This window comes from Falco punctatus (genome assembly GCF_963210335.1).
Source record: "Falco punctatus genome assembly, chromosome: 10".
Classification (NCBI taxonomy): domain Eukaryota; kingdom Metazoa; phylum Chordata; class Aves; order Falconiformes; family Falconidae; genus Falco; species Falco punctatus.
Window position 1 is genome coordinate 463,776 of NC_137590.1, and position 13,720 is coordinate 477,495.

The 13,720-nt window shown below is 51.0% G+C and overlaps 2 protein-coding genes and 1 long non-coding RNA gene across 13 annotated transcripts in view; 2 read left to right on the forward strand and 1 right to left on the reverse strand.

Moving 5' to 3' along the window:
* The window catches only part of PHF20 (PHD finger protein 20), an 86,442-nt gene that overhangs the window by 70,167 nt on the left and 2,555 nt on the right, over positions 1–13,720 (forward strand). For 8 of the 11 annotated variants that reach the window (XM_080405418.1, XM_080405409.1, XM_080405419.1 and 5 more), the window contains one exon: positions 567–1,729. The exons of the other annotated variants lie outside the window; for them this stretch is intronic. In XM_080405418.1, coding sequence (XP_080261544.1) covers positions 567–709 — 143 coding nt within the window. In that variant the 3' untranslated portion in view covers positions 710–1,729. Of the gene's footprint in view, positions 1–566; positions 1,730–13,720 lie in introns of those variants that run through there. 11 annotated transcript variants of the gene reach the window in all.
* Positions 7,612–11,276, reverse strand: SLA2 (Src like adaptor 2). The gene is given in 9 exon segments (XM_080405433.1): positions 7,612–8,380; positions 8,480–8,606; positions 8,787–8,936; positions 9,650–9,668; positions 9,672–9,753; positions 10,053–10,139; positions 10,278–10,377; positions 10,484–10,620; positions 11,003–11,276. Coding segments are annotated over 8 exon segments (783 nt in total). The 5' UTR covers positions 10,572–10,620; positions 11,003–11,276; the 3' UTR covers positions 7,612–8,250.
* On the forward strand, positions 11,481–13,655 carry LOC308070828. The gene is made up of 2 exons (XR_013930870.1): positions 11,481–13,291; positions 13,322–13,655. It is a non-coding gene; the product is annotated as an uncharacterized lncRNA (long non-coding RNA).

A 13,720-nucleotide genomic window follows, 5' to 3' on the forward strand; every position in this document is an offset into this window, starting at 1 on the left:
AGTAGTATTTCTGGTTGTTCTTTCCCGCTGAGAAGCTTTAGAGCAAGAATTATTTTCCTTTGTGCAGTAATCTGCTGTTTGTGCTTTTGGATTTTATCCCCATTTTCTGTTACCCAGCTTTTTTTCTTGGCCAATTGTATTCTGTATTAATGGCAGACTTCTTTCATTAGCTTAGTCCTATCCTTGTAGAATCTTCAGTTGCATCTATTGCTAATCTTAAAGGTATTTTGATTGTATAAGCTTCCTGTACTACAGTGTTAATGTGCTGGGATTGATATAGATCAGAGGAAGTTTAGCACCAGATTTCACAATAGTTCTGAGTCTTCCTCCCCTGCTTTCTCCTAGGAACATAAGGCTGGTTTTCTCTTACCCCTCAATGTGAATTATTGTCATGTGTCAAAAGCTTTTTGCAAAGATTGGTGTGAGTAGCCTCGTTTTCTGACTTCTCAAATACCATGTATTAAAAACATTGCCCACCGCGCTCTCAACATTCACAAAAGATTGTGACTTAAGGTGATCTTATTTGCTGAGAACTGGAATAGTGACAGTTTTGTTTTTCTTTGCAGTTTTGGAGAGTTGGCTGGATTATACAGGAGAGCTGGAACCACCAGAACCACTAGCTAGACTCCCACAACTCAAACATTGTATAAAGCAGCTTATAACGGACCTAGGCAAAGTGCAACAGATTGCACTTTGCTGCTCAACATGAGACTAGAAAAAGTTGGAGACTGTTGCTGAGTGCAAAGTTGGAGCATCTGATTTGAACAGTTCTGTATATTTGGATGAAATTAGCATGCTGGTTGCATGTGATGCAGATTGACTTCAGGGATTTGTGAAGAAGTGCTGTTCAAAGAACAGCAAAAAGGTTATTCCGGGTTTATTAGGCAATTATAATGATACAGAAGAGGTCATACTGTTGTCTTCAGAGGTTGGGTGTTGGTTGATAAATTATACTTAAATTTTCACTCCTTACAAGTTGTTCATTGAAACAGTAGACTTTTTCATTATTAAATTGATTAAAAGTTGTGCCACTGAAGAACAGAGTTCTAAGAGCCAAAAATGTTTCATTGACAGAGGTTGTAAATAACTTTGCATAGTTTAGGTGACTTGTGTCATGTTTTATTCCTTCTGGTTTATGCATAATAGCACACAGTATTTAATCATTAGGGAATGTTATAACAGTTTTCAGACTTAGTAAGTATGAATGTCCAGCTCTTAACTATAAAGTGTTATGTGGAGGTTTGCAAGTAACAGTGGCCTAAACCCCACTTCTATTACGTTAAGTAGCGTAGCAGAAGGTCGTGGGTGGATTGGACTTACTTTCAGGATACATGATTGTTTTTCCTATTTATCCAGTCACTATCACATGACTTGGTACGGGGGAAACCCATTAACGTTGTGTTTCTGTGCATTCTCGAGCTCTTAAACATGGCCGTACTGTGCCTCCTGAAGCAGTGCTAGTGGGGACACCCTTGTTGTGGCAGTATGAAATACTGCCGTGGAAAGACTGGAGATGCAATCAGAGTTCCAGACTTAAACAAGGTCTGTAATGGATGTTGTGTAGTTTTCTACCCATTTGTTAATAATTGCCATTCCGGTTATATTTTGAAATGTAGACTTTTTTCGATACTCTGAACGTGTTCATTGTAAAGACTTACTATGAATGTGTGGTTTTGGGAATCAGTTTATTTTATATTTGTGTAAATAAAGCCTCAAGGTCTATGCATGAGGTACTGTCCTCCCAGACAGTGAGTGGGTTATTATCTTAAATAGTATATGTTCACAAAGTCCCCTTTTATACCTAAGTTTTAATTTTCTGGTTTGTATTACTTTGTGAGAGCGAGGTGATTATGCTGCTTATGTTCAAGTCACATTATACAGTACCTTTTTGAAACGGTGGTGTATTGTGTTTGAGACGTTCTAAGTCTTTCAGCTGCAGATCACAGCTCTATAAATAATGGCTGTGACTTTAGTTTTCCTTCCCAAATGTTGCTGAATTAAAAGTTCACTGGGGAAAATGGCAAGCTGTTTTTGCAGTGAGAGGGTGTCCTTAAAAAGCTGGATTTGTTACCTTGATTTTATTTCGCATGTTGGTACCACCAAAGGGTAAAATTTAAGCACAGGCCCATAACTGTACAAATCACTAATTTTGAATATGAATGCTTGTATACAACAAAGAATAATTGTAAACTTGAAATATCCAAAATTATTGTAGGAGTTAACAGTATCTACACAGTGAGTATTTTATTTCCCTCAGAAAACAAAATAACCAGGCTGTTCTAGGTAGTAGCTAAGGCTTTTGTGCTAAGACTCATTTCAGGGAATAATTTGTCTCTGTTTTATAGTACTAGTTGCTATATAGTGAATACAGCATATGTACAGCAGAAAAATAAACTTATTTTTCTGTAACACAATTGGAATAAAGCTTACATGATATTTAAGAATCACTTTGCTCTCTGAAGGTGAGACCAGTGCTGACACCTTGTCTCATACCTGTTAATAATGACAGCTGAATTCATGTATGCCCCAGACAACTGAAGGTTTTGGGGTTTGTTAGTTGATCAACCAGAAACGCGTTCCGTGCTTGAAATCTGTAAAGTTAGCACTCTGACCAGGTATCTCTCAAAGAACATAGCTATGTTGCTAACGAGTCAGCTGTGCTTACAGTTCGAGGGGGTGAAAGCAGTTAAATTCCTGAGTACTTTTCACTCCAGAATAGAACTTCTCCTTCTCAAGCAATTGCTTTTTGTGTGTTGGTTTTATGTTTTTGCTTTGCCAGTTTATTTTTGCTCAGGGTGGTACTTAAGATTTGGAAGAAAGCTTGGTTCTGGTGGGTGAATCAAATGGCAAATACTGGAAGTTTGTTTTCCTTTAGTAGAGCTAGGGAAGCCCTTGCAGAAAAAGACTGAAAATATTTATTAAAAATAGAGTACCATTTCTCATGTTCAGGAAATATTCTTTGTTGTGCTCTGTCTGGATTCATTTTTTTCCCCCAGTTTTGCAAGTTTTCACATAGTTATTTCTTAGTCTGGACCAACTGTTTGGTCTGGCAGGTCACTTTTTTATTTCTTTAAATCACTGGTAAGTGAATGCAAAGTGGAGCCTTGATGAAATGAACAAACGTTGCACTGCAAATACTTAAATATATTTGTCCTTGTTTATGCACTATTAGATCTGAGGGCGCTGTATATAGATTTTTTTTTTTTTTTTTTTTATTTGGAGCAATATTTGCAAAACTTGAAAACTTCTGTATCTTGGTGTTTGGAATAAATAAATAGGTTTTTGTTGGTTAAGTCTTAGTAAAGTCTTTGTTTCAATTCATGATTATTAAATAAAATAATTTGGGGCATTTTTCTTCACATACCATTGAAATGCAGGTACTGTATTTGACAGGAGTATAGATCTTAACTGTTCATAAAGTATGGAAATGATTGTTTTCCAGATCTGTCTGACATAAATATTCTTAATAGGTAAACTGTTGGTTTATGTTGGGTGTTTGTGAGGAGCTTCTACGTTTTATTCCCAAATCCTAATATATGTAATATACGTAATGTGACTCTAATTTTTGTTCCTATTCCGGCAGCTAGCCTACCAGGGCTGCTGCTGAGTGCTTGGCAGCATTGGTGAGAGAGGGGCAGCTGTCTTATCCCTCTGATTCATTTCACAAAGGATGAGTGCTGTGGGTACGCAGCTGCTCTGACCAGAACAGCGTAGCACTGTAGCATCTGGAAGTGTGTGTATGAGACTTGTGCTGGGGAGACAGGTGTGAAGCCAGGATGCTCATACCAAGAGTACACAGATCTGAAGGCATAGCACCCCAGAACGATTCCTGAGACCAGGTGAATTAGGACAGGTGCCGTCAGCTGTACAGTGCAAATGTCATAGAGAAAAAATACATAATTTCTATACAGTTTTCAGGTGGAAATGTGTTTTGCCCATATGCCCTTGCAGGGGGCTAGCAGTTGAATTTCTGGTAGGTTAGGTAGCGAGGGTGGAACTGGAAGGGAGCAACAACGGATGCTGTGCCTGTGCTGTTCTGAAAGCTGCCAGTGTGCTTCTGGGCATCAGCAGCAAGCTCGGTGTAGAAGCTGCATGCTTGCTGCATGAGGAGGTGCTGCTTTAGCATTAGTGTGAAGGAATGTGCTTTTCATGTCCTTGAACAATCTATACAGAGAGAATGCATAGGCACGAGAAGGGGAGGAGCTAGTAGGTGCTGGAGAGGGAAGTGTACCTGGCACAGAGTGTGCATGAAGGCAAGGGCAGGTATTGTGTGCCTTCAGATGCACTTCAGGTTCCATCTCTTCCCCTCTCAGTTTCCCCAGTAGGAGGAAAAGAAGTGTGTTCCCTTGTCGTAGCAAACTGTCCCTTCCTAATTTTGTTTCTAAAACAAGATTCCTGTAAAACTCCTGGATTTTTAAGGCTAGAGTGTTCATCACTGCTAGAGCCTGGCTTGTGAAGCCTGGAGAAACTTTTGCCACTGACAGCAGATCCAAGCATGCATTTCATGGTTCGATCAAATTGTGTAGGTCTTTGCTGATCACTTTACTTACACATCAAAATCAGATTTTGAAAGCGTCACCTGAATTTGAAATAATTCAATGAAATGCGTGCTGTGGCTAGCTGTGTTTCTGGGATTGTGTCCCTCTGAGTTTTGGGGTTTTTTGTTTTGTTTTTCTTTTTACTTTATATTAAGGTTGTTGTAAGGGCAGACTCTCATCAGGAGGCAGTTGCCAAGTCATCTGGCAACCTTCATGTGGTAGATCCACCTTGAAGTTCCTCAGCCTAAGAAATCTGACAAAACCATTTTAATATTCTTGCTGTTATTTGACTATATTTTGTCTCTTCTAATTACATAATCTACTGTTGATAACATTCCAGACTGTGGGTCTTGGTCATACTCACTTTTGATGCTAGAGTAGCAGCTTCCTGCTGCAGCACTGGCATTTCATCAGATTGCAAAAGAGTTTGTGACTGATACTGATCTGTTTTTTCCAGTGGTGGTGTTGAGCACCTTAAGCTATTACAGTTTATTTTAGAAGGGTATTTTTCATCTTCCTACTAATCCTTCAGTGTTTGCGTAGCAACTCTCTTGTGAAGGAAAAAAACTACGTAGTGCTCTTGTCAGGTTAATACCTGCCACAGCTAATCCAAAAAAAGTCCATGTTAAAATAGGCAAATAATTAAAAATAGAAAATGCCATGTTTTTTTCCTATTAGAATATATATTCAGACAGTAAAACTTAGAACAACAACAACAAAAAAGCTGGAATTCATAATGTTCTGCCTGCAGGGTGTTTCTGCTGGTGGTGCTTGTGTGCCATTAAGGTGTTTGTCAGTAAAAGCTGAATGAGGCCAAAAAGTCTTGTTGGTTAACACTCTACACAAAGTTATTAAGGACTTTTAGGAATGTTGGGTGCATTGGGCTCGGGAGGAGGAGAGCGAGAGTTGTGTGCACCTCCTTGAGCTTTCAGACTGATGGTTTTGAGTTATGCAGATTGAGTACACATGCTGTTGCAAGGGGACACCAAGGGAAGAACCTGCTCATGAAGTGGTGGGCTTCCATGCCCTCGTGTGTCAGTCGGAGTAATGGTTTGCTGAAAGCCGTACTGAATCTGGGCTCTGGAAATAGCCGTGTCCTCTGAATACACGTCCAAAGCTATTGCAGACACTCTGGCTATTTTGCAGCTTCTCCAAATACCTTCAGAAGTCCCTTTGATCCCAGCAAATGCTTGGTGGCTGCTCTTGTGCAAGAGATGCTTGGGCAGTTTGGTTTCAGGTGTGTGAAAGGGCAAAGCATAGGCTTATGTGGCAAGGTTGCATATCTGGATGTCACTAAGTACTTGTCACCAGCTTCCTCTGAAGCGACAAAGCTCTTGGAGGAAGTCAGTGCTGTCCACAGTATGGCTGATCTGGCCCAAGTGGCCGCAGCTCTTGGCAAGCTGAGTGTGCTGTCAACACACAGCGGAGAGCGCCTGAGGAGCTCCTCTTCCCACGGGTATCCTGGGCACTCAGAATACCTCTGGTGAGCGCAGGCATCAGCCCTGGTCCTACTGGGTCTCCATGGCCACCCACCCTTGGGTGGCTGTGGCAGCTGGCAGATCCTCTGCTGTACTGGCACTGGTAGATCTCATCAGGGTTTGTTCTGTCCCTTCACAGCCTTAAGTGTCCCAGTCCTGTGCTGGCGGGGGAGCAGCCCTGCAGCCCCTGCCTCTCTGCCCTCCCCTGTCTGGTGTGAGAGCTGCTGCAGGGAGGGCATGGCAAGACCTGCTCTCTGCCTCTTTTGGCCATTAAAGACCTTGTTTGGCATCTGACTTTGTGCCTGTGATGGTAACTGGGGCCACAGTGTTTTTAACAGTGGGAAGCAGGGAGTGGGGTTGGCAGCACTCGGAGCTAGGCGTCCTGGAATTCCCCCCAGCAGCAGCCTCTGCTGCCTGGGGTGCCAGCACCCTGCTGTTCCAGGGACGTGCAAAGATGTTTTCCAGGATGAGTGAAGTGTGCCCAGAAAAAGGAGCTATTGGGGCTGGGAAGGAGGAGGGCTTGGTGGTGGGTGGCACTGGGGAAGGATTTCCATCCAGCTATTTCCTGTCTTGCCAGTCACCAGGATACAAGTATCAGAGCAGTGGTTTCTTGACTGCAGCTGCCTCCAGTCTGAGGTACAACCATCACTGGGATATAAAACCAGGCAACACATCTGGGGTGGAGGTAAAAGAAGGAGGTCCAAGAGTTGGCTTTCATTCACACAACATAGATTAATGGGAAAAATAAAGGAAGCAAAACCCTCTGAGCTGCCTCAGGAGTGACGGCAGTGGGCTCGGCTGGCTCTAGAGCAAGGTCAAGGATGAAGGATAAATCCTGACCTGTGTCCTGTGCTGAAAAGATGTCTAGGCTCAGGGCTGATGGCTGAGCAGGTGTGTGAAGCTCTGGGCTGCTGTGTGGAGGGAAGTGAGGAAGTGACGGTGGGTTTGCAAGAGCAAGTGTGTCAGAGGTGAAAATGAAGAGAAAATTTGAGCATGTCAGAGGCAGGAAACCTGCAGATTAGGGGGGGTCCTGCCACACCAGCCTCCGGGTGCGGGCAAAGGAAGGAAGGGATGTTGCCAAGCAGCGAAATTGCTTCTGCACTGGTTCTCGCTGCAGAGGGAAGCATTGTGTGCTGGCTGATAAGGGGCTATTGAAAGCAGCGGCTCAGGCTTGTTGCTGTTCTGAGGCATTTCTGCTGATTTTAGGGCCCCCTCTGGCTGAGAGGTGCATCTTAGATTGGGATTGGGCATGAGTATTTGTATTCTGCCTTTTCGGATCACCTAGTCGTGGCATGGACCCATTTCTTTCCCTGCTTCAGTTAGAACAGCAGTTGTGATCTTAAAGACTTTTAACACTCTGTGGCTCATTTATTTGCCCTAAGCTCGCTGACTGAGGACCAGGCCTGACCCACAGCCATCAGCTCACCCCAGGCTGGGAAAGCTGGCAGCAGGAGCAAAACCCCCCAGGCATGAGGCTTCGGTGAGTGGAAACCTGCCTGGCAGTTGCAGCTTGCAGTTCGTGATTTACTCACAAACCCTCAACTGTGAATGACGTGCTCTTTAATTAAGATACTACAAATGGTTATTGCTGCATGTCCAGCAGGATCCTGTTTTATTGACCTCAAATCCTATAAAATACACATGCTTGAAGATTTAAAAATCAGCTACTTCGGGTGCAGTAAGAGGGTGGTTTCCTCCTGGCTGCTGCAGCGGGGTGAGTTATGGGTGCGTGAGAGCAGGAGGGTCTGTGACTGCTACTCACAGGCCCTTGTCCTGCACAGACACACTGCTCCAAGAAAGTTCGTGCATGGACTTAAGGTGTGCGACAGGGTCAGGCTGTCTTCTCACCTGGGCCAGGCTTTGGCTTGTTGGGCATTTGCATCCTATTTCCCCGCTGCTGTGGGAGCGCAGACACAGCAGGGCTCCATTGCAGCCCATGGGGCAGGCAGCGCTCCTATGCGCAGCCTCTGCCATCTTCTCCCGTGGGTGTGGGGTGATGCTCAGGGTGCTCAAAGATTGCTTCCCGGAAAGTCTGGCTCTGGAGAGGACAGGCCCTTGGGCAGCCCCTTCTTCCAGCATCAGCAGTTGCTCCTCTGCACCTTGATCTCAGCTGTCCTGTGTCCTGGTCACTGGCCCCTGGGTGCCTGGCTCCCACAGCATCCACAAGTGTTTGTGGCTGTAACGAGGGCAGGTGTCTGCCGAGGGGCTGTGGCTGAGCAGGGCCCTGCCCTTAGCTATTCTTTCCTTTCCCTGCAAGGCCCTGTCTCTGTCACCAGGAGGTAAGAGCTGATGGCTTCCCTCAGGCCCAGGCTGATGGGAGAGTCATCCTCCAGTGGGGCTGTGGCCTCTGAGAACAGGAGGGAGCTGCGTGAGGGTGGACAAAGTGGTCAGCAGGCAGCCCCCAGACCCAGTGGCTGGCAGGGGTCGTGGATAGAGCCCAGCCCCTTCCCTGACTGTCTCTACCTGTCAATCTTGTCCCAGTTGAGTGACGGCTTCTTCACGACAGCAGGCATGGCAGGGACCGGGGCTGCCCTTGCCCCTTCCATAGAGCAGGGCTCCCTGAGGGCACAGCACAGCCCCTCTCCGAACTCTGGGCGGGGAGGTGGCAGTGTCAGCAGGGTTCCCCCCTGCCCTGTGCCCCAGCCCTGGGGGCACCTGGGCAGATGGGGAGTGGCTGCCACCTTTCCCCCCTCCCTCCCTGTAAGGCGCAGTGTATTCCCCCCCACTGCCCCACCCCAGCTGAGGGTGCTGGGGAGTGGTAAGGTGTTACCAGAGTAGTGGTCCACCAGGTCGTGCAGGCTGGGGAAGGTGAGTCCAGGTGAGATGTAGACCCAGCCATTCTCCAGGCGGTGGATGCGGTAGTGTGTCACTGAGTCCCAGGAGGCGCGCTCACTGCGGCGCACGGACAGTGAGTAGCAGCCTGCCAGGGCACGGGGCAAGAGGCACATAGCTGGGCTGCAGTGGATAATCCACCCTGCTTGGCCCCACTGCCTGCACTCTCCCACCGTGGGGGTCTTATCGCCCCACTGGGGTGACTGGCAACATCCTTCTCCCCATGGGGCTGTGCAGCTGTGACCATCCCTGTGCCAGCCCCACACCATGAGCACCTCTAGGATGTGGGTGTGCTGGGACATGGGGCGACCTGGGTAGCTGCTGCCGTGTCCCAGGCACCCTCACATTGGGGTCCTGTGCCCAAGCCTCCACTTCTTGGTGTTGTGCAGGGGTGGCCCAGCCCTGTGGCCCCCTCATTGCCCCGGCAGCTGCAGGGCCGTGCAGCGCCATGCCAGTGCATCAGCCACATGCACTGGGGCACCTGGTGGGATCTCCCCACAGAGTTCCCTCAGCATCTTCTTGTGCTGGGGCCCCATTTCACTTGAGAGGCTGAGCCTTTTCACTTCTCTGTTTAACCAAAAGCTGCAGGAAGCCTGCTGGTGGTTTTCTCTTCTGAGGCCCCTGTGGCAGAGACTCAGCACGAAGTGTGTGGAGCAGAGGTACCGAGAAACCTCTGTGTGGGGTAAGCCATTGCCACCAGGTGTGAGCAATGGAGCATCGGCCCCACTGGGGCCCTCAGCATGCCAGTGGGGATGGCTGGGAGGGGGTATAGGAGATGGGGCAGGACCTGAGGGCTCTCACCTTGCCTGGTCTGGCTCTCTCATATCAGGAAGGAGCCGCTGCGGTTGCCCGGCTGGAGCAGCAGCTCCTCTGCCTTCTGCCGGCTGATGCCCTCGTACAGCCACCTGCGCAGCGCAGACAGCAGGCGCTGGCATAGCCTCTCCTGGCTGTGCAGAGACGCCCAGCAGTGCCCCAGGGCCTGTCCTGCCCCACCTGGGGCAGAGAGTGCAGCTTGCGGTGTGGCAGTGCACAGTTGCTGTGCTGCCTCCCCAAGCCCCAGCATTGCTCCACAGCCCAGGGAGAGAAACGGGGCACGTTGTGCTGGCACAGGGGCCAGGGTTTGTCCTTGGAGTTGGCCAGGCTCTCTGTGGTAGGGCCGTGTCCTCTGGGGCCGATCCTGGGACAGACCCTTCCCATCACTTGCCTGTACCTGATCTTGGCCACGCAGCTGCTGGGGATGTGGCACTCCTTGCCAGACACCTCGGACACCACCAGCCACCACTCCCCATCCCTGCAGGTAAGGGGGATGAGCCATTCTGAAGGGCTGAGGCTGTCGGGCACAGGGAGGGGATCCCTAGGATGGGTGCTGCCATCACGGCATTGTGAGCTGCGCCCTGGCTGGGAGCACCCACTCAATGTGGGGACTTACTCAGAGAGGATGCGGAGCAACTCCCCCATCCTCAGGACGGCGGCCACCCCTGCGCCGGAGGGGAAGTCACAGAGGGCCAAGGCCAGGAAGCTGCTGGAGGCTGCTGGAAAGGTGAGGGGACTCAGAGCTCCCCCAGCCCCAGCTTGGACAGGAGGACTGAGCACACTGGGGGTTGCTGGCCCAGCTGTCATCTGCCATGTGCTTACCTGCCTGTGTGGGCAGTGGGGGCTGCGTAGTGTCAGCAGCTGCCGGTGGGATGCTGAGTGGCCTCTCCCGACTGGGCAGGCTCCCCATCCCCTGGCTTCAGCACGTGCCCGTAGCCCCTGGCCTTAGCTACTGTTGGCTGGGAGAGGAGAGGTTTAAGCCTGGCACCGGCAACACCATGGGTACTGGGCAGAGGAGTGGACAAGCTGGGGGCCCTCTATGGGACAGGGCATCACATCCCCACGGTGGGCAGCACCTGGCCATGCTCACCCTCTTAGTGCTGCTGTCCTACACAAGCCCAGCATCCCCAGGTGTGTGGGGTGCCCTGTCCCAATGCCCCAAGCTCTCAGTCCCCGCGGGGAGCTCAGCGGCTGTGGGGACACCCCTCTGCCCGTTTCAGTTCCTCAGCCACAGAGAGGCGCAGCTGAAGCTGTGTGTGACCCAGACCTGCCCTGAGCTGAGCCCGCCTGCCCCAGACACGCTCCTGTCCTCGGTGGGGCTGGGGGGCAAACCCTGCTTACCTGCCTCTGGCTGCTGTCACCGTTGTGCTGGAGCCATCAGGGCTGGGCTCTGCTTGTCCAGTGCAGTGGGTCCTCAGGGCACCCAGGGTGCAGGGGGTCCTGCCAGCGCAGTGGGTCTCTCTTCTGCAGGGCAACCCTTGCCCTTGCAAGCTCTGCTTGGCTCACCCTTGTCCCTCTGCTCCAGGGCTGGGTGCTTTCAGGTACTGGAGCCAGGGCTGCTCCGGGCCGCGCTGCTGGCGAGGGGTGTGAGGTGCCGGACTGGGGCTGCTGCTGGTTCCTGTGCCTTGCGCATGCGCCGTGCGCAGCGCTTTCCTTTTCTCACTCAGCCAACAGGTTGCTCAGCTGGGCCCCTCGTGGGCCCTCGGTACTGGGCGCAAGGCCTAAGAAAATCGCTGAGGGTGCTCAAGGCACTGTGGTCATCACATGGGATCTGGGAGTGGGTGGCACATGGGAGTGTGAGCCAAGGCAGCCTCGGGACAGGAAGGCTGAGGCTGGACAAGTGCTGTCCTTGGCCAGGACGAACCACTGGGGCTCCCCCGGGCTGCTTGTGCAGCGCCAGGGCCACGTGGTGCCCTGGGGATTCTGTACTGGGTGTCGCCTGGAGGGTGGGGTGCTGTGCAGCTCTGTGTCTGTGCCCCCCCCCCCAGCTCAGTGCTGATCGGCTCCCAGCACTGCTGGCCTCCGGCTGGGTTCTGTGGGAGAGCCCCAGCTTCACCCCTGTCCCATCCTTGGTCCCAACTCCCACCCACTCACATACCGGCAGCTGCCGCCTCCATGTTGGAACAATTTCCCGAGTGCCTGTGGGTGACAGGTCGTTTTTCAAAGCAAATGGGGTATGGCTGAGCCAGCACCCCCCTGCCACCAGCTGCTACCAAGGCCAGGACCTTCTGATGCAGGGCCCCTGCCCGCCTCCGTGGCCAGGACAGTCCTTGGGATTTGCTCTGGGCAGTGTCTGTGCTGCCCCGCAGGGTGGGACTGGCCATGCTGTGCTGGCTGCGGAGCACTGTCCCCCTGTGCCTCCTGTGGTGCCCCTGCTGTGGGGCTGGCTGCTCCGCGGCCTCCTGTTGCTGCCACACCACCACAGCTCAACATCCTGCTGCTATTTATTGCTGTGCCCCTGAAAGTTTGTGGTCAATTGTAAACCACTGTGACGGTGTGAAATGCAGGCGAAAAGCGCTGTTACGGAAGCAGCTGCCCGCTGGGGCCTTGTGTGGCTGCTCGGTTGGGGGCTGCCCGCCCCAAGCCCCATCCGAGCTCAGACGTGGCTGGCTTGCAAGGGGTTGCTTGCGTTTGGGAGAAGATCCGCTTGCTGCTGGAACTGGCGGTGAAGACCCACTGGGGTCCCCGAGGATGGAGGTGGGGACAACCCTTGGTGGGCCGTGACCTGTGCCAAATGTGGCTCAGCACCCCAGCCCAGCTCTGTGCTGCCCAGCACCTTCTCCAGTTAGTGCTGGTGAATAAAATGGGCCCCCCTGTCACCCCCTCCCCAGGTTGGGCAGTGGGACTGAGCAAAGGGCTGTTATCTGAACACAGGGGTGGGAATGGAGCATGCAGGGCTGGCAGGAGCGTTAACCATGGGCTTCTCTGGCCATGGGATGCACCCAGGAGCAGCAGCCAGCCCTGCAGATTGTTTCAGGAGTCAAGATCAAATAATAGACATTTGGCTGCAGGGGGGCAGGGGAAGGAGCCCCCGAGGTCCTCAGGCCTGCTTCTTCCTCAGTTCATGTCTGACACCAGCTGTGCCAGCCTGGCGGGGGCTCCAGCTTGAAAACCTCCAAGGACACAGAGCCGGCTCCAAAACTCATCCCGCACCCTCCTAGATTAAAACCCCACCCTTGGTTCTGAGCCTCCCAGACCAAAATTTTTGGCTGTTACTCCTCACAGCAGCATCTGGCCACCGCCAAGAGAGTTTGACTCCACCACCTCTTGCCAAGGAGCGTATCCAGGTGTTGCGTGTGCAGCCTGCTCCAGCCTGCGCAGGGAGGGGCTGCGTGGGGCCAAGGGGTCGGGGCCTGCACAGCGAAGCCGTCTTCGTGCAAGGACCATGGTTTTCTGCATAATGTACAGCACCTGCCAGCACAGGAGGCACTGCAGCCCAGCAGCCGCCTGGCAGAAACCTCAGCTCATGGCTGTGAGAAGTGCTTTCCTGCCAGTGACCCCAGAGAAACCTTCAGCAGCTGCGCTCAGGGGGACTTGGCCGGTTCGGCCAAAGAAAAGGATGCACGCTTTTACAGCCCGAAGATTTGAGCTCTTGGGCTGGCGCATGCAATTGAATGAGCTTGTCCCAAGGTTTTGACTAACTGGGAATCTGGTCCCAAGGGTGTGGGAAAGCTGGAAAGCAGCACCAGCCCCATCCACCTGCCCATCCCTTGGCTGAGCCCCTTCCCTGGGCATCCCAACTCCAGCTGGAAGAAAGAGGTCTAGAAAACACTGTTATTTTACAGGGCCCAACCCTAACCTCGGTGCTGCCTCTTGAGGAATGCTCATGCCACCCAAAGAAATGTTTTGTTCTTTATTAAACTCGTATCTTAACTTATACTTACCTTTGGGGTTTTGTGTTTTTACTAGGAAAAGCACTTGCTTATGTGAAAACAAGTTTACTTTTCCCAGTTATCCTTGGGGTAATAAAATATATGACAGACCTCTCTATAAATCTTGTCTGGCTTATCTCTGTGAACCACCATGGCAACAAAACTCTTTTCTTCATTGCCTCCCTTC